The 20,836-nt window shown below is 46.2% G+C and overlaps 1 protein-coding gene across 1 annotated transcript in view; it reads right to left on the bottom strand.

Moving 5' to 3' along the window:
* GRIN2C (glutamate ionotropic receptor NMDA type subunit 2C) overlaps positions 1-19,005 on the bottom strand; it is an 89,901-nt gene extending 70,896 nt beyond the window's left edge. Inside the window, exons 1-3 of the mRNA XM_044299463.1 lie at positions 18,913-19,005; positions 18,152-18,816; positions 17,567-17,757 (exon numbers count right to left, since the gene is read on the bottom strand). Of these exons, the coding sequence (XP_044155398.1) occupies positions 17,567-17,757; positions 18,152-18,816; positions 18,913-19,005 (949 nt within the window). The remainder of the gene's footprint in view (positions 1-17,566; positions 17,758-18,151; positions 18,817-18,912) is intronic.
* Between the last annotated feature and the right edge of the window lie 1,831 nt (positions 19,006-20,836).

Genomic DNA, 20,836 nt, shown 5'->3' with positions numbered 1-20,836 from the left:
TAAAATGCTACTGTACAGAGCCCCCATATAAAACTCCCCTTCTTTGTGTTGCCTCAGTAGATGCCCCTATAGTGCCCACCAATAATGTGCCAGTAATAAGCCCCCCATTACGTGCCAGTAATAAGCCCCCCATTACGTGCCAGTAATAAGCCCCCCATTACGTGCCAGTAATAAGCCCCCCATCATGTGCCAGTAATAAGCCCCCCCATCATGTGCCAGTAATAAGCCCCCCATTACGTGTCAGTAATAAGCCCCCCATTACGTGCCAGTAATCATGTGCCATTATTAAGTCGCCCCCCATTACGTGTCAGTAATAAGCCCCCCATTACGTGCCAGTAATCATGTGCCATTATTAAGTCGCCCCCATTACGTCAGTAATAAGCCCCCCATTACGTGCCAGTAATCATGTGCCATTATTAAGTCCCCCCCATCATGTGCCATTATTAAGTCCCCCCCCATCATGTGCCATTATTAAGTCCCCCCCCATCATGTGCCATTATTAAGCCCCCCCCCATCATGTGCCATTATTAAGTCCCCCCCCATCATGTGCCATTATTAAGTCCCCCCCCATCATGTGCCATTATTAAGTCCCCCCCCATCATGTGCCATTATTAAGTCCCCCCCATCATGTGCCATTATTAAGTCCCCCCCCATCATGTGCCATTATTAAGTCCCCCCCCATCATGTGCCATTATTAAGTCCCCCCCGGTCATGTGCCATTATTAAGTCCCCCCCCCGTCATGTGCCATTATTAAGTCCCCCCCGATCATGTGCCATTATTAAGTCCCCCCTCCGATCATGTGCCATTATTAAGTCCCCCCCGTCATGTGCCATTATTAAGTCCCCCCCCGTCATGTGCCATTATTAAGTCCCCCCCGATCATGTGCCATTATTAAGTCCCCCCCATCATGTGGCATTATTAAGTCCCCCCATCATGTGCATTATTAAGTCCCCCCCATCATGTGGCATTATTAAGTCCCCCCCCATCATGTGCATTATTAAGTCCCCCCCATCATGTGGCATTATTAAGTCCCCCCCCATCATGTGGCATTATTAAGTCCCCCCCCATCATGTGCATTATTAAGTCAATTAATTAGTCCCCCCCATCATGTGGCATTATTAAGTCCCCCCCATCATGTGGCATTATTAAGCCCCCCCCCATCATGTGGCATTATTAAGTCCCCCCCCATCATGTGGCATTATTAAGTCCCCCACCCCTTCAGTATCACTATTGTAAGAAAAAAAAAAAAAAAAGAACACTTATACTTACCTCAGTGGCACCGATGCGATGCAGGCCTCTTCTGGTCTGTGTCCCACGCTGTATGGCTCAGGCAGCGCGATGACGTCATCGCGCCGCCTGCGCCGGCCTCTGATAGGCTGCCGGCCTAGTGCCGGCAGCCTATCAGAGCAAGGGGAAGGGACACGCCTCTCCCTCCCCTGCACCGCCGCCGGCACAGGCAGTAGTAAGGAGATGAGCGCAATGGAAGCGCTCATCTCCCTGTGCCCGGCGGCGGCGGCTCACTTTGGGGGGGGGGGGGGCGCATTTTAGTTGGGGGGGCACATGGGGGGGGCGAGCATGATGTAGGGGGGGCCGTGGCGCCACTGTCCAATGGGGCCCAAGTAAATTCTTGCCCAGGGTCCAATCAATATTAAAGACGGCCCTGGTTACTGCAGATTCATGTGTCCATGTTCTGCTCATATTATCTGTCCGTATTTCTTGCATGTGTCATGGCCCGACCGGGTCAGTTAAATCCATGGTCGGGCCCTGACATGCACAAGAAACGCATACAGATAACATGGCTGGACCACGGACGTGTGAATCTGGCCTAAGGTATCAGTGCACACTGCTGAATTAGGCCTTATGCACACGACCGTTCCTTTTTTTGCGGTCCGCAAATTGCGGATCATCAAAACATAGAAGCCGCCCGCGTGCCTTCCGCAATTTGCGGACGGAACAGGCGGCCCATTGTAGAAATGCCTATTCTCGTCCACAAAACGGACATGTAATATTTTTTTTGCGGGGCTGCGTAACGGAGCAACGGATACGGACAGCACACAGAGTGCTGTCCGCATCTTTTGCGGCCCCATTGGAGTGAATTGGTCCGCACCCGAGCCGCAAAAACTGCGGCTCGGATGCGGACCAGAACAACGGTCGTGTGCATGAGGCCTAACAGCTTTGTTTAAGGCCTCATGCACACGACCGTTGTGTGCATCTGTGGTCGTTGTGCCGTTTTCCGTTTTTTTTCGCGGACCCATTGACTTTCGATGGGTCCGTGGAAAAATCGGAAAATGCACCGTTTGGCAGCCGCATCCGTGATCCGTTTTTCCTGGCCGTGAAAAAAATAAGACCTGTCCTATTTTTTTCACTGCCAACGGTTCACGGACCCATTCAAGTCAATGGGTCCGTGAAAAAACACGGATGCACACAAGATTGTCATCCGCGTCCGTGATCTGTTTTTTCATATCATTTCAATGGCAAACTTGACTTAAACGTCAAACTTGACTTAAACGGTTGTGTGCATGAGGCCTTATACGGAGCCGTGATAGAGCACCCATAGAAGTATATGCCCTTTACGGTACTTCCAATTTAATATGGAGGTTTTTTCTGTTGCATTACTTATGGAGAATACAGAGAATCCCTCTGTCGGCTTCGTTTAAATTACTGCACAGGCGCCATCTGTATGCACAGTTCTCCTGAACTAGAAGTGAAGAGCGACTTGGCGTTAAAACCTGGGAGTGGCATGCCAGAGAAGAGGGCATCGGGGGACAGACTGCGCATGATACCGAGTAAGTATTAGTACAGTCACTTCTGGTTCAGGAGAACTGCGCATACAGCTAGCGCATGCGCAGTAGGTTAAAAAAAGATGAAGCCGCCAGAGGGATTCCATCTTGTGGCGCTTGAACGAGATTACAGTGGAGGGTCTGCTTGATGTTGGAGGCGCTGGGAGGGGACTTCAGGATGAAGGGAGATGTGGGGATCATTCAGAATGGATGTGGTGGGGCTGCACTAACCATTAGGACAGCCCCTTGGGCTATTTTCACAGGTAATTAGAGTGAATATAAAGATAGTTTTTTAAGGCAGAACCACAGCATTCATGTCAGACACAGGTATATTTCTAAAATACTCAAGGAGACCTCAGTGAAGCTGTCGGCAGAATCCCTTTAAATCATGGCGAAATCTGTCCTTTTCGTTTTAAGAACAGGAGTCATATCGCTGCAAAACCAGGCCGATCGGACCCTTTGGTAGTCTGAGAAAGCTGGATGTCAGCGCTGACAGCAGCTGTGACGGTGGCCATATTAGTTATTATGTGCGAAACACCGAGAGGAAAAGAAGCAGAACAAATGCACTGCAATGTAGACGTAATATCGACTGGAGGAGAGGACAACACAAGGACAGATATTTACAGGTGATATTATCCAGCGCAGGTCCTTAGACTTATTAGTATGCGCCCTGAGCTTTACAAGGGGATATCAATAAATGAAATGACTATTACATCAATTTTTTCTAGTCTGCATTTCAATTTCGCAATTCCTACAAGGATTGACGCAGTATATGGAGTGGAGAATGTATAGTGTATATAGAGGGGAAGATTGACTAATCTAAATGTGGATAAGGGTCCATTCACACGACCGTATTATTTGTTTCCGTGTCCGATTCCGCATCCGTTCCGTATTTTGCAGAATAAAATCGGCCCCATTCATTCCTATGGGTGAATTAAATTAGCAGACAACATTCAGTATGTTGTCCGCCACCGTGTTTCCGATTTTATCCACCGCAAAAATATGAAGCATGTCCTATTATTGTCCGTAGAAATCGCTCCGCTCCCCCATAGAAGTTAATGGATCCGCAAATATCGGATAACATACGGAATGGTTTCCGTATGTCATCCGATTTTTGCGGATCCGTTTCCGTTTTTTTATTTCAATATTTTAATGAAGGCTCTGCCCTCAGGGTTTTTTTTTATACTTTTTTTATACTCATCCGTTTTTTGCGGACCGTTTTTTGTGGATGACATACGTAAGCCACTCTTCCGTTTTTTGCCGACATGCGGATCCGTTATTTGCGGATCCGCAAAACGGAACGGATTACATACGGTCGTGTGAATGTAGCCTAACTGTGTTCTTTACCAAATAACGGCTGTACATGATTTGCACCACATTTATTATGTGTTTTATTATCATTTTTGCGCCTCACTTGACCGCCTTAAAGGGGTATTCCCATCTCAGACCATGGGGGCATATCGCTAGCGTATGCAGGAGATGGATTGCATGCTCCAAAACTTTCCTCTCTAAACTGAACCTAACTCGCTCAGCCATTCCCTTAGCAAGAAGTTGGACCAGCCGACTCCTACCAATAGAGGAGGAATGGGATGATTTCTGTTGCCAAACACTGCCAAGTGTACCCCATCTGCTGGAGAACAAGGTGTATAGCATGACGGTGCACGGAGAAAGGCCGCCGGACTAAAATTACTGCATGTCAGGCTTTTTAGTCCGGCGGCTTTCTCCGTGTACCGCCGTGCTGCGCCGGAGCTCCGCCCCTGTCCCCATTATAGTCAATGGGGACGGAGCGGCGGTCCGCGGGCACAGCGAAATAGCCGCAGGACGGATCCGACATGGTGAACAGCCTGTCGGAGCCGTCCTGCCGCAAGTGTGAAACTAGCCTAACACTGCATTCACATTACAAACCATTGCAGTTACAATAGTTGTACCCCCAGGTCTGGGGTACTTCACAAATAATGTTGATTAAAAATGTCTTACAGCTTCTATGCAGAGCTGTGTGTCTCCATGGTAACAGATTACAAACAAAGTCTTTGTTATCTGATCTTGCAATAAGAGTATGTTAAGAATAAGTAAGGGACAGAAGCGCACACTTTTTCAGCGTTTCAAAACTTGTGAAAACATAATGGGGGAGATTTATCAAAACTGGTACAAAGGAAAACTGGCATAGTTGCCCATAGCAACCAATCAGATTCCACCTTTCATTTTTCCACACTCCTTTGGAAAATGAGAGGTGGAATCTGATTGGTTGCTATGCTATGAATGGTTTGCACAAGTTTTGAGAAGTCTTTAGTCTATAAAAAATAAAATGCCACTGACCTCCAAAATGCTTCACATACAGGGAAAATCAAAATGCTGTGTATACACACAAGTTTAAAAAATCATGTGAAAAAAACCCCCAAAAACATGTCAAAATGATGTGAACCTAGCCATAAAAGGTTCCCGTAAAGTGATGAAAAATATGTAAGTGATGTGGGATGGGGAAATCCTTTTAGGGTTCTTTCATACAGTGTTGTTTTCCACCATTTTAAAATGCATAAAAAAAAAAAGATTTTAAAAATGTAACGTGTTTTTATGGTATTTTTACTAATATTTTTGGGGGTTGTTTTTCATTTTATGTGATGTTCTATGGTTATTTTTGCTGGCACATTTCAATTCTTATAGAAAAGCCTACATGTAAAAAATCCTGAAGAAAATCTCATACCCAGATCATGCTGCATTTTGAAAAAAATCTAACCCCCCCCCCAAAAAAAAACAAAAAACACAGGCCTAAACACTTGTGGGGGTCATTTATTAAGATTACAGTTTTAGACGCCGGTCTTAATACCCTTGCGCTTGATGCGCCTTAGTTATGTAGAGACGCCGTCCTCTACATAACTTAGGCGCATCCATCGCCAGCCTACAAAGGGAGCTAGAGTCTATTTAAATCATTTTCTATGCCTAAAACACGTATAGAAAATGATAAATGAGGACCGGCCGGCCCACCCCCTGCCCCACCCAAGCCATTGCCGCTTTTTTAGAACTGGCTTACGTAGCTGGATGGGGAAGAAGTCGCAGATTCAGCCGAAAATCCCCTTTGTGACCGAATCTGCGACAGATACAGTACGTAAAAAATTGTATTCATTTGCTTGTAATGCATTATCTATTTCACTACAGCTGGCTGCAGAATTTGTGAGCTAAAATAATACACACAAAAACACCTTAAAACTCGTCACAATACATTACATTTTTAATTTTTTTTTGCAAAAAGCTGTTGAAACCAATGTTTTTATGTTAAAGATATTTTTAAAGAAGTTTTTCTGTTTAGTGATGCTATTTATATATTTTTTAAATCCTGAAATCCTGCAATTTTCACTGACCTCTGAGCCTCATAATAGTCTGACACTTCTGTTCCGTGGAGATTCCTTCTCAGCAATCATCACATTATCATCACAGGCAGGATGACAAGGAAAACTAACACCTTTGTTTAGCTAACACAAGATCCACCATTCACTATAGGTAATGTACGCAGGTCACATCCTTCCCCTCCCAGCACAGTGACCTCTGCAAGGGTCACAAAGCATGCCCACAACACCCCACCACAGAAGTCAATGAAAATCTCTAGTCTACAGGTTCCTATAGTCCATATGCTATAAAGCATATTTCTGAACCTAGAAAGATGGCCGCCTCCGTAATCTTGTACACAAAATATAAGAAAGAAATAGTACATTATAACATAATAACATTAAAAAAAATGAATATGTGTCACTTTTGCAGTGACCCATGGGGGTGTGTGGAAGAGAAAGGGATAGAGTGGTAGTTATGGCTCCAAGGGTGGTCATAGTACTCATAGTTCACAGTGGGGGGTGCACCCTTTCTTCCCTAGGACACTCCCTGGAGTTGGGACTTCTGCCTGATGGTAGTTGGGTTGCCCTTGGTGGTATGTGTTTGGCAGGGTGCAAGGCATGGTGGAGCCAATAACCAGGCCTATTGCTTGCAATAAATAAAGTCTATTCACTGAAGCTGATGATTGGGATTGTAGTAAAAGTAGCAGCAAGGCACAGTAACAAAGTATATCACAGCACAATATTTAGTAGTACTCCCTACTCCTTCTCTGGTTCTTTAAAGTCTCTCAGTAGAGCCACAGGCATGCAAAGAGTCCTTCTACGGTTCCTGGCCTTATGGGTGCAGAAACTTTAGATATGGGTGACCAATCCATCTCAAAGTGTGGAGGATGCTTTAGCAATATTCCCTTCCACTGCAGTAAGGTCTTTCTGCCATAAACGTTCACAATACCCTGCTGTCTGACTCCTATGCATAGTCTTGTGAGTTCTAGACCTGCAAATCTCCTTCTCCCTCTGGTACTCTGGTAGGAAAGTTGCTTTCTTTGCTGTTGAAGCCCCAGAGACGGAGATTATCTGAACTAGGTCCTAGCTCTGAGGAGCTTGCACATGTAAGTCTTTACTGTTCTTCAGGTAGACTAAGACGACTCACTAATCAAGGGGAAGATCCAGGTCCATCACCCCGGAAACCTGACATGGTGAACTAAGGTTAAGATTAAGTACACAAACATAAAAAAAATCACAATATTCAAGTGCAGAATTTGATATTACAGTAATTAACCCTTTTCAGTAAGCCTTCTGGGGTACTGCACTTTTAATTAGTTAATAAAATATAGGTGATATATTCCCTTTAAGAAATATGAGATGGATCTGAAGCTACTACTACTAGTTGATACTCTTACATCACGGTTAGGCCTCATGCACACGACCGTTGTGTGCATCCGTGGCCGTTGTGCCGTTTTCGTTTTTTTTTCGCGGACCCATTGACTTTTAATGGGTCAGTGGAAAAATCGGAAAATGCACCGTTTTGCAGCCGAGACCGTGATCCGTGTTTCCTGTCCGTCAAAAAAATATGACCTGTCCTATTTTTTTGACGGACAACGGTTCACGGACCCATTCAAGTCAATGGGTCCGTTAAAGAACACGGATGCACACAAGATTGGCATCCGTGTCCGTGATCCGCGGCCGTAGGTTGCTTTCATACAGACGGATCCGAAGATCAGTCTGCATAAAAGCTTTTTCAGAGGTGAGTTTTCACTTCGTTAAAACTCAGATCCGACAGTATATTATAACACAGAGGTGTTCCCATGGTGATGGGGACGCTTCAGGTTAGAATATACTGAAAAACTGTGTACATGACTGCCCCCTGTAGTTAACTCATTGGTGTCCAGTGGGCCCCCCCTCCCTCCGCTGTAGATAACTCGTTGGTGGCCAGTGGGCCCTCTCCCCTCCCTCCCCCTCCTAATTAAAATCGCCCCCCCCTATCATTGGTGGCAGTGGTGAGTACCGATCGGAGTCCCAGTGTAATCGCTGGGGCTCCGATCGGTAACCATGGCAACCGGGACGCTACTGCAGTATCGGTTGCCATGGTAGCTTAGCAATTTGTAGAAGCTTCATACTTACCTGAAGAGCTGCGATGTCTGTGACCGGCCGGGAGCTCCTCCTACTGGTAAGTGACAGATCATTAGGCAATGCGCCGCACAGACCTGTCACTTACCAGTAGGAGGAGCTCCCGGCCGGTCACAGACATCGCAGCTCTAAGGTAAGTATGAAGCTTCTACAAATTGCTAAGCAACCATGGCAACCGGGACTGCAGTAGCGTCCCGGTTGCCATGGTTACCGATCGGAGCCCCAGCGATTACACTGGGACTCCGATCGGTACTCTCCACTGCCACCAATGATAGGGGGGGAGATTTTAATTAGGAGGGGGAGGGAGGGGAGAGGGCCCACTGGCCACCAACGAGTTAACTACAGGGGAGGGAGGGGGGGCCCACTGGACACCAATGAGTTAACTACAGGGAAGGGAGGGGGGGCCCACTGGACACCAATGAGTTAACTACAGGGGAGGGAGGGGGGCCCACTGGACACCAATGAGTTAACTACAGGGGAGGGAGGGGGGGCCCACTGGACACCAATGAGTTAACTACAGGGGAGAAAGGGGGGGGGGGCGGCCGCACTGGCCACCAATGAGTTAACTACAGGGGAGGGAGGGGGGGCGGCCGCACTGGCCACCAATGAGTTAACTACAGGGGAGGGAGGGGGGCCCACTGGCCACCAATGAGTTAAAAACAGGGGGGGGGGTCTGCCCCCTGCTGCCTGGCAGCACCTGCCAGGCAGCAGGGGGCAGTCATGTACACAGTTTTTCTGTATATTCTAACCTGAAGCATCCCCATCACCATGGGAACGCCTCTGTGTTAAAATATACTGTCGGATCTGAGTTTCAAGATGTAGCTCATATCCGACAGTATATTCTAACATAGAGGCGTTCCCATGGTGATGGGGACGCTTCAAGTTAAAATATACCATCGGATTGGAGAAAACTCCAATCCGATGGTATAAAAGAACTCCAGGCTTTACATTGAAAGTCAATGGGGACGGATCCGTTTGAAATGGCACCATATTGTGTCAACGTCAAACGGATCCGTCCCCATTGACTTGCATTGTAATTCAGGACAGATCCGTTTGGCTCCGCACGGCCAGGCGGACACCTAAACGACTTTTTTTTCATGTCCGTGGATCCTCCAAAAATCAAGGAAGACCCACGGATAAAAAAAAAGGTCACGATCACGGACCTACGGACCCCGTTTTTGCGGACAGTGAAAAAATACTGTCGTGTGCATGAGGCTTAAGGCTTTGTTCTTCCAAGACTAACTCATTGCCCTTAAGTATTTTCACCTAAAACAGCTGCGTTTGGTTGACTCATTATATTCACACTGCTGCTTGTAGCACATCATTTACAAGTACACATTTATCTTGATCGCAACTGGAAAACTGAAATCTCCATAATTTTTTCATATTTTTGTGCATAATAAGTGTGTATTGTGACCTTCTGGACACGTAACTGATATCATCACGGTCATTTATTTGCCAGTTGCTATACTTACACATTGAATATTATCTGTCTGTGAGCCACATTGAAGGGCATCACCCTGGGAAATGTGTAGCCTTGGGCTATTGGAGTATTAATATCATGAATGTTTCATTTATTTTTTAATCACTTCTCCTTGTGTTAATATTATCAAAGGACGGAGCAATCAGCGGAGGATTAACAATAGTCTTCATGCTCCATGTCCTGACTGTTTAGGCACTGGGATGCTGCTCTCATGTCTTACCTGGATCTCTTCCTATTATATGAAGGATGCCTTATGCACTGAGACCATATACAGTGGAGGAAATAATTATTTGACCCCTCACTGATTTTGTAAGTTTGTCCAATGACAAAGAAATGAAAAGTCTCAGAACAGTATCATTTCAATGGTAGGTTTATTGTAACAGTGGCAGATAGCACATCAAAAGGAAAATCGAAAAAATAACTTTAAATAAAAGATAGCAACTGATTTGCATTTCATTGAGTGAAATAAGTATTTGAACCCTCTAACAAAAAAGACTTAATACTTGGTGGAAAAACCCTTGTTTGCAAGCACAGAGGTCAAACGTTTCTTGTAATTGATGACCAAGTTTGCGCACATTTTAGGAGGAATGTTGGTCCACTCCTCTTTGCAGATCATCTCTAAATCCCTAAGGTTTCGAGGCTGTCTCTGTGCAACTCTGAGCTTGAGCTCCCTCCATAGGTTTTCGATTGGATTAAGGTCCGGAGACTGACTAGGCCACTCCATGACCTTAATGTGCTTCTTCTTGAGCCACTCCTTTGTTGCCTTTGCTGTATGTTTTGGGTCATTGTCGTGCTGGAACACCCATCCACGACCCATTTTCAGTTTCCTGGCAGAGGGAAGGAGGTTGTCGCTCAGGATTTCACGATACATGGCTCCGTCCATTTTCCCGTTTATGCAAATAAGTTGTCCTGTGCCCTTAGCAGAAAAACACCCCCAAAGCAAAATGTTTCCACCCCCATGCTTGACGGTGGGGACGGTGTTTTGGGGGTCATAGGCAGCATTTTTCTTCCTCCAAACACAGCGAGTTGAGTTAATGCCAAAGAGCTCTATTTTGGTCTCATCAGACCACAGCACCTTCTCCCAGTCACTCTCTGAATCATTCAGGTGTTCATTGGCAAACTTCAGACGGGCCTGCACATGTGCCTTCCTGAGCAGGGGGACCTTGCGAGCCCTGCAGGATTTTAATCCATTGCGGTGTAATGTGTTTCCAATGGTTTTCTTGGTGACTGTGGTCCCTGCTAATTTGAGGTCATTAACTAACTCCTCCCGTGTAGTTCTAGGATGCTTTTTCACCTTTCTCAGAACCATTGACACCCCACGAGGTGAGATCTTGCGTGGAGCCCCAGAGCGAGGTCGATTGATGGTCATTTTGTGCTCCTTCCATTTTCGAACAATCGCACCAACAGTTGTCACCTTCTCTCCCAGCTTCTTGCTAATGGTTTTGTAGCCCATTCCAGCCTTGTGCAGGTCTACAATTTTGTCTCTGACATCCTTGGACAGCTCTTTGGTCTTTCCCATGTTGGAGAGTTTGGAGTCTGCTTGATTGATTGATTCTGTGGACAGGTGTCTTTTATACAGGTGACTAGTTAAGACAGGTGTCCTTAATGAGGGTGACTAATTGAGTAGAAGTGTCTAACCACTCTGTGGGAGCCAGAACTCTTAATGGTTGGTAGGGGTTCAAATACTTATTTCACTCAATGAAATGCAAATCAGTTGCTATCTTTTATTTAAAGTTATTTTTTCGATTTTCCTTTTGATGTGCTATCTGCCACTGTTACAATAAACCTACCATTGAAATGATACTGTTCTGAGACTTTTCATTTCTTTGTCATTGGACAAACTTACAAAATCAGTGAGGGGTCAAATAATTATTTCCTCCACTGTATATACTGAAACTAGATAGATAGATAGATAGATAGATAGATAGATATGAGATAGATAGATGGATAGTATTAGATAGATTTAGATAGACAGACAGATAGATATGAGAGAGCTAGATATGAAAGATGTAGATGGGTAGATAGATGGATAGATGATAGATATAAGATAGATTGATCGGTCAATCGATTGATAGATAAATAGATAGATACATTTCTAGATAGTTTTAGATAGACAGATATGAGAGAGCTAGATATGAGTGATATCTAGAGGGTAGATAGATGGATAGATAATAAATAGATAGAGAGATAGATATGTAATACCCCAGAGTGGTGTTACCCCTTCTGCACCTTGCTACTATCTTTTATGGTCCAACCTGTATGTTACCTATATATTTATTTCCAGGCCCCTCAAAACTGTGCATTTATAATAATATTATGTAACTGGCCATGTAATGTGGCTGGTTCACCAGCAGGTGGCAGCAAACACGGCAGAGCTAGCTATAGTTAGACAGAATGGAACTCACCATTTCATCCCCCCCCCCTTTGGTCAGAAGTGGGCCAGTCCTGCTTGCTACTAGACGGAGGTGCAGTTCTGGTTAGTTTTGGTTGAGACTCCATGTTGGAGCTGCCAGGATTCTAACCTACTTTTTGGCTAAAAATAAGTCCGACTACAAGAGTGAAGTGCAGCATAAAGAGGAAACAAATACACCAAGTTAGCTCTTCAGTACTGCAGAGTGAGTGAAAGATATAGCATTGAGAAATATAGAATTGAGTTTGCCTGCCAGTTTAATGCTAAAGCCTGCTGGAACCAAGACAAAACCTGAAACTGTTTGGAGAAACATTTATCTTCCACAGTTACTATAAGGGACTGTGCAAAGTTTTGGAGGGAAAATAAAACAGACACACTGACCTTCTGACTATCTGGTTTAGGCTGAGTTCACATCACCTTTCAGCCATTCCGTTCTCCTGCTCCGTTTAGGAGCAGGAAAATGGAAAGGACGGATGCGGCACATAACTGAGCCGAACAGAACCTAAGAACCCCATAGACTATAATGGGGTCTGTTAGGTTTCCGCTCACAAGAAGATTTTGTAAGCGGAGACAAAAGTCCTGCATGCACTACTTTTGTCTCCACTCCAAAATCTTCTTCTGAGCGGAAAGGTAATGGATCCCATTATAGTCTATACGGTACTTAGGGTCAGTTCGGCTCAGTTATGTGCCGCATCTGTCCTTTCCATTTTCGGAACGGAATGGCTGAATGGTGATGTGAACGAAGTCTTAGCTGTATTGTTTTTGTCGGGAAAAACATTGTTTCTGTTTAGGCTGTGCCTCTCAAAAAGGAAAACAGTCAAAGCACCTAGATGTCTGCAGATAGGGATCACTGCTTAATAGAAGAGACTGCCAGTGTGCATGAGTGACCAGAAGAAGACAATGAGACAGGCATACTCTGCCACAGACTCTGGGTCACCAGCCATGTGGTCGAGAAGCCAACTGGATGACTGAGCCACATACCCCGGGCCTCCAACCTTTGTCCAGGGTACCAGTCTTCTGAGGGAGAGAGGGACAGCTAGCTCAGGCCTTTCCTCAGCATCAAACCCTTCTTCTGCCAGGAGAAGCCAGCCCTATGCCTCACCTGTACTATTTTGCTCCTGATTTCTTACAGTAAAGAAGCACACTGGTTCACTGCAGACCCTCTCTGGACTTATTTCCCATTGGGTGCACCACGCCTTACCATCCCTTCCAGAGAGCAGCAACATGTGGTGACATCTCAACGGTGTCCTGGGAACCCAGCATAGGGTTGGGGCCACCCCATACACGGCTATTGCAATAGATAGGAGATGATAGATAGATAGATGGATAGATTTGGGATAGATAGGAGATAGATAGTGTTACAGGAAAATATGGCTCTCAGACAGAACCTCAGCCTGATGATCATACAAATATGCCTAATAATTGGATATAGTGTATATTGATATCCAGTGGTATTCACCCATTCAGTGATATCAGTATGGCCAGTAGCCATTTGGTCATTGTGTCCCTTGTTAGCATATCAAAGGCAGGAAGGGGACATTGTAAAAGCAGTTGGACAACATTCTCTAGGCCAACAGATATTTGGGTGGTCACAAGGTGGAGTCCATGGTGGGGGCTGGGACACAGAAACATATAGGTGACATGAAACCTGGGAGTCTCTCTCTCTCTTCCTGGACCCCCCTGGACCAACATCATTTCAGGAGAAAGCTAAGTTATATGTAAGCTTATGTGTGTATGTATATAGGTATAATATCCCAGTATTTTTTTTCATCAATAAAGTTTTTATTGAAAGATGGTTTTGCAAGTTGAATAATTATGCAATTATAAACAAATAAAGAAAGGTTCCATGCAAAATACACGTTACTGTGATATATTGAAGGTTTTTGCAGTGATCATGTGCAATATACAGTAGTCATGTGCAGTATACAGTAATCCTGTGCGATATCCAGTTACAGACAGGTATATTCCCCCAGATTTTCCAGTTATAGGAGATAATAAGGAAGTGGTTCAGCATACGAGCTGGACAGCCATAATAGCCATGAGTTATGCATTGCTATCCTAAGTTTCAACGAGTAGGCAAAAATGAACTCACACTGCATATAGTAGGTTACCAACTTGAGTACTTCACTGAGTACTACATTGATTGATTCACTGGCGGAAAGGATGTGGGCTACAATGCCCCTGACGCTGTGAGGAATTTCCGCCAGCCCAATGCTTAGAACGGCTAGTTCTGGGCTTAATATTCCCTTTATCCCTGTCACCTCTTTTAGGACTCTGGATACTGAATTCCAGAAATGTGTGAGTGAAGGGCACAACCACCACATATGGAAAGGGGTGCCCATTTGACCACATCCCCTCCAACATAGTGGAGAATAGTTCGGGATAGTATGGGATAATCTGTTTGGTGTTAGGTACCACCTTAGTTGAATCTTCCTGTTCTGCTCGATTTATACATTTTGAGCATTTCATGGACCAGTACATAGCGTCTGACCAGGAGTCTAGGGTAAATTATTTTCCCATCTCAGCCTCCCACTTAGTAATAAAAGTTTTTTTGTATTCTTTGTCTACTGACATAAGAAACGAGTACCAAAATGAAAGACTAGAGTGAAGAGCGGTGCCTTCTTTGAGTAGGCCACATAGTGTGTCGCTGTCTCTCCCCTCCCCCAGTAGACTTTATATGTGTGCATATAGATATATTTGTAGTCTGCAATTGTATTACCAGTAGATTATATATGCTGTTTATGCAGCAGTCTCTATATGAACTGGTACTAATGGTCAGGTACTGGATATGAGTTGGTTAGAAGTGTGGATCCAGTAGACGGTACATTGGAGGAATCTGTATATACTGTGTATATATATATATATATATATATATATATATACACATTATTAGACACATTTGCTTAGCATCCAGGGAGGGCAGGAACGGAGGCGGCTGTGTGTGGTGGTGTCCTCTATGTATTGTGTTATCTGTATCTCTATGTATAATGTCCATTACTTTGTCATCTCTGTTATCAGTAAACTATTTTTCTATATAAGTATCTGCGAGGGTTGTATGTTACTCCTGGGGTATATGAAAGACTGGAAGAGGTGTAATAATACACAAAGTAATCGGGTTATATAGGAAACAAGGGCAACAGTCTAGGAATAGAATAGAAGGGACGGAATATAGAGATAGATATAAAACCCCCAATTTCCAATAAGCAGCATCCCTCCTTCATCAGGTAGATAGATTAGATAGGCCTTTTAAAATAGTCGATTTGCTTCCTACTAACACTTCATTACACAAGTCTGTGAATTACATGATTTTCATATTTTATGACGTAAAGTCATGATTTTATGAAAGACACGGAGGCTCCTATTGCTATATCTTCCTTTACTGTCCACCACATAGCAGCAAAGAAAAAAGAACAAAGACATTAGAATAAACCATGACAACCGGCCCCTCCCATGCCTAGGTCGTCTATATATAGTCCTTATCCCCCAAAATCCTCCTCTTTCTTGGCGGGATGCCACCCAGCCGAACTGTATAAATTTCGGATAACTTCCAAAACAGGAACTGGAGAACCGTAACAGAGGTACATTAAATCCGGAAACTGCAGATTTTTTCTTCGAGTTGCGCACGTCATCAAGCCTTTATCCTGCAAAGACAGAAGACACATAAAAGGACATTACTCTCCTCATGGGAGACGTGGTAATAAAAAATCATACAATAAATAGTCACTACCAATAATACCATTGGCAAAACCAAAATCTTGTGGACTCAAGACATAAGAGGATGGGTAGAAGGGAGGGCAATGCTCGCCTCCGTGTCTTTCATAAAATCATGACTTTACGTCATAAAATAGGAAAATCATGTAATTTTATTTTAAGACACGGAGGCTCCTATTGCTGGTTTAAAGCTGCTCCATGACCGAAGAAAAGGCATGTTGAGGACGGTGAAAATAGAACTCCTTAAATGTGGAATCCGCTAGTTTCGTGATATCTTTCAGGCGGCCCCCGAGATCATCATAGAGGTAGCCGAAGCTCCTCTAGCGGAGTCGGCTGTAAAAATGGAAGTATCCACCCCTGCCAAGGTCATGATCCATTTAACCCACCGCACCAGAGTGGTGCTGGCGACTGGACTATAAGAAGCAGAAGACAGATCCCTGCCACATATTGCCAATACCTGCTGGGACCCAAGACTATTGCTGTATCTCATGTGGATTAATGCTGCCTCCAGTAAAGACAAGTTGAATTATATTTCAAGTCTGGATCTCATTCATTACTACCAAGTTCCTCAATTACTCCTACTAGAAACACTCATTTTGTTGCAAGTGAGACAGGACCCAGGAGTCCAGCAGTACCAAGGTAGGAGACACTGTTGACACTATGCCTACTACTACACAGAGACATTATACCTCTCTGGCATTCCTAACCTGGTACGTGAGTTGCAACACCTTAAAGGGCCCTGTATTAGTACCCTGCGCACGCTGCAATTGGCGTCATGAACAAAAACTATTAACTATTACCTACACCTGACCCAGTCAGTGCATCTTAGTGCGCCAGTGTAACTGCATAAAATGGCGTCACTGGAACAGGATACTGATTGAATTGTGTGGCTACCAAGGATCCAATTCTGTGTTAAAACACCCCTGCAAGAGCGCAAAGTTATCGTAACCGCCCCCCAGAGATGGGAAGAGACCAGAATGCCCTCTCAATAGGGCAAAATTATCGAATATGCCCCCCAGAGGCGGGAAAACTTAGTAACGCCCCCTCAAGAGCGCGAAGATGTCGAATACGCCCCCCTAGAAGTGGGAAAACTAAAGACTGCCCACCGTGAACTTTGTATTGCGATCCAAGGGAGTACAGACTCCTCCCTCATGATCAAGGAGGCAGTGAAGATGGCGCTCCCACAAGTGGAATCAGTTGGCTATTGGTGGAGAGCCAGTGTACGAAGAGTACCCGCCGGAGATCCAAGTCTCGCAACTTGTGAACAAGAGTGGACCCTCCGTCTTTCTTACAAGCCCGGAGGCAGTGGATCCTTCCGCGGCCAAGGACTCCGCACCACTTACCCTGACCAGCGTTCCTGACGTACCAGAGAAGGCCGTTGTTACTATCCCGGTCCCCGCGGAAGAAGACAAGACCCTGGTCAAGTCCCCGGAGGCTGTAGATCCCTCCGCTTCGTCAACTGCAAGTGCGGAAGGCGAGTCGTCAGACAAGATGGGCACCGAGATGGGCGCCGACGCTGAACCTGCTCCCGCGAAGGACGCCGCTGACGTTGCTGCGCAAGCATCTGACCAGCCTGCACCGCGGACTGAGATGGGACCCCGTGACGACTACCAGGAGGCACCGGAACCGGCCGCCCGGCCGCGACAACAGGTAGGAGCTGCCGCGCTCCCTGAGGCCCCGGCCCAGTCCGCATCTGCCCCTGCACCACGTCCTGCGGCTCCTGAAATCACCAACTGAAGAAATGGGGAAGCTGCGTATTCAGACGGGAGGCGAAGAGGTCTATAGAGAAAGGACCCCAAAGAGACAAGATAGCAAAGAACACCTCCTCGTCCATCCAATCGCTGCCGTCGAAGAGATCACGAGAACTCCAATCCACCTGGGTGTTGTGCAGGCCTGGAAGGTATTCAGTTAACACCATAATGTCCCTGGAAAGACAATAAGACCAGAAATCCAGAAAGATTAGTAAGCATTGCCGAGTGTGTGCCTCCCATGGAGTTGACATAACGGACCGCTGAGATGTTGTCCATGCGCAGCCTGATGCAAGCCCTGGCCATGCCGTTCGAGAAACTCTGAATAGCAAAGGAGCCCGCCATAAGCTCCAGAGCATTGATGTGAAGTCTGGATTTGTCTGCCGACCAGGGTCCCCCTGTGGTTACCCCATCGCAATACGCGCCCCAACCTAGAAGACTGGCGTCCGAATCAACCGTAAAGTCTGTCTGCGGACCGCAAATCGCCTTGCTATTCCAGGCAGAAAGATTGTGTATCCACCAGGTCAGTTCGTCCCTGGTCTCCGACTCCAAAGATATTAGGTCTGCATACGAAGCTCCGGCATGGAGATGAGCAGTCTTCAGACGTCGAAGGGCCCGGTAATGGAGTGGGGCCGGGAAGACCGCTTGGATAGAAGAGGAAAGGAGGCTGATAATTCGGGCCAAGCGACGAAGAGAGATTTGCCACATAGTCAACGCCCTGCTCAATTCCCTGCGGATAGCTCTGACCTTTGCCGGAGGGAGGCTTAAAGTTTCCATAAGTGAATTCACTGTAAAGCCTAGGAATTCCATGGTCTGAGATGGGGTTAGAACCGATTTCTCTGGATTGAGAAGGAAGCTTAACGAGAGAGGAGGTTCATAGTCCAATTGAGATGTTTGAGAAGAACGGAATGATCCTGCGCTAAGATGGGAATATCGTCCAGGTAAATCATTAGGCTTACACCTCGACTGCGCAGCCACGCCATAGCTGGACGCATTAGCTTGGTGAAACACCAAGGGGCGGATGAGAGACCGAACGGAAGACAGGTAAAACGCCAGACCTCCCCTTTCAATAGAAAGCGAAGGAGATCTCTGGAGGAGTCTATGATCGGGACAGTTAGGTATGCGTCCTTGAGATCGAGTTTCACCATCCAATCCCCTTGAAGAAGTAAGTCTCTGAGGATTATGATGCGGGGACTCCACCAGCTCTATCTGGAAACCTCGGACTGTGGAAAGGACCTACTGGTCCGAGGTGATGCGTGACCAGGCGTGAGAAAAATGACGGAGCCTGCCCCCTACGCAAACATTCAAAAAACATAGAGGTAGAATGCTTACCGTAAGGTCGTCTTGTGCTCGTGGATCCTCTGTAACCTCTATTGCGTCCTGGACCGCCTCTGGTAGGGAAGAATCCCGACAGTTGTCTGGCATCCTGGTAAGAGGATCTTTGTGGAAAGGCTGATCTATGTAAGAGCCTCGACCCGAACCTCGGGTCTGATATGAAGAACATCCGGGCAGACGGCCCCTGAAACTGCCGGCCCTTGTGGAAACCCGACCATGAACGACCCTCTTCATAGAGGACTGGGCTTTGTCGAGAGCTGTAAAAGCGTCCACAAATCAGTTCAAATCTTTAATGAAGGAATCTCCAAAAAGTAAGCCCTGAGCATCCATGCCTGCCTCAGTGAGGGCAAGATTGGCCAATTTAGGCTCAATCTTGAATAGGATGACCTTGCGTCTCTCAATAGAGAGTGACTTGTTGACTTGGCCGGTAATGCGAATAGCCCTTTGGATCCAACCCCGAAGTTCTTCCAGGTCCACCTTTCTATCATCCGCTCTAGCGGATTCAGCCAATTCGAAAATTATGGCTAGGGGGCTAAAAATATCCAGAAGTTTATCTTGACAGGCTTTAAGAGCCGACTCCAGGAACTGCGCCATCTTAGGGTCTACAACCAGGGTATTGCAGACTTTGTTGGGCACTAGCGGTCTAGGGCATTCCGCCCTAAGCTTATTGCGTGCCTCCTTACTGAGAGGGCAACGCACCCGGGTCTCAAAATATTTGGCCACATGGTCCACCGGGAGCCACTCTGCCGATCTCGGATGATGGAGGACGTCCGGATCGAAAAGTGGTTCTCCCAATAGCTCCACCAAGGAGACAGAGGCGTCAGTAGTGGCCTCAGATAAGGCGGTGCTACCGGCTATAAAGGAAGGGGCTGGGATAGCTCGGTCCCCCGTCATACCTGAAAACTCATCTTCAAAGTCGTACAAGGCATCTGCGCTAGCCTCCTCATCGGATCCCACCTCCGAGTCAGAATAAATATCAGGCTGTGCTCTGGCACATTTCCAATTCTGCACTTTTTCTGCCTGGCGTGGATAGGCTCTTTTGTGCACCATGGGCGCGTTATCTTGGGTGGTAAAAGTAACACCATTCACAGTGTTTCTGGAGGCAGGAAGGTCCGGTGGTTGCGGTTGAGATACGCAAGCACTGGGGTGGTTCTGACCCTTCTTGGAAGAAGGTTGGCTGGGATCGAAAGGCCTCTGAGATGGACCTAGTGAGAGTATAAAACATGGATCCCTTGGCCGCTATAATAGCGTTCGAAACCGAACGCTAAATGGCCGCTGCCTGGGACTCATCTAACAAAGGGAGGTCCTACCTAGAGGATGAGCTAGGTTTTTAATATTAGGATCCTCAGGGGCATGAGGATTAAGGGGGGACCCTTGCTGAGACATAGTGGGAGATAGGGTATAAAACACCAAGGATTAAGGGGGGACCCTTGCTGTTTTATACCCTATCTTCCACTATGTCTCAGCAAGGGTTCCCCCTTAATCCTTGGTGTTTTATACTCTATCTTCCACTATGTCTCAGCAAGGGTCCCCCCTTAATCCTCATGCCCCTGAGGATCCTGACTGACCTATATGCTTCTGTATACTAGAGGGAGTAAATCACATCCCACTAGCTAAAGGGAGGGATGGGGCAGACAAAAGTACCTACACTAGTATCCTGAGGTGTTATGAGTCGCCACGCTAGAAGACACGGTGTGTAGAAAATGGCGGCGAACTAAAGAGCGAGAACGCCCGCGTCATAGAAGGGGCGTGACTACAGGGAAAGAGAAGAGGTCGAACAGAAGGAAAACGGAGAAATGTAAAATGGCGTCCGAAGTAACGCGATACTTCGGGCGCAGAAGAAACAGTGAGAGAGGGGAAAGCAAGATGGCGGCCGAAGTCTCGCGATACTTCGGCCACGCACCAACAAGAAGAAAAGTGA

Source organism: Bufo gargarizans, chromosome 6, assembly GCF_014858855.1.
Source record: "Bufo gargarizans isolate SCDJY-AF-19 chromosome 6, ASM1485885v1, whole genome shotgun sequence".
Taxonomy (NCBI): Eukaryota; Metazoa; Chordata; class Amphibia; order Anura; family Bufonidae; genus Bufo; species Bufo gargarizans.
This window is presented reverse-complemented; position numbering and strand designations above follow the sequence as displayed.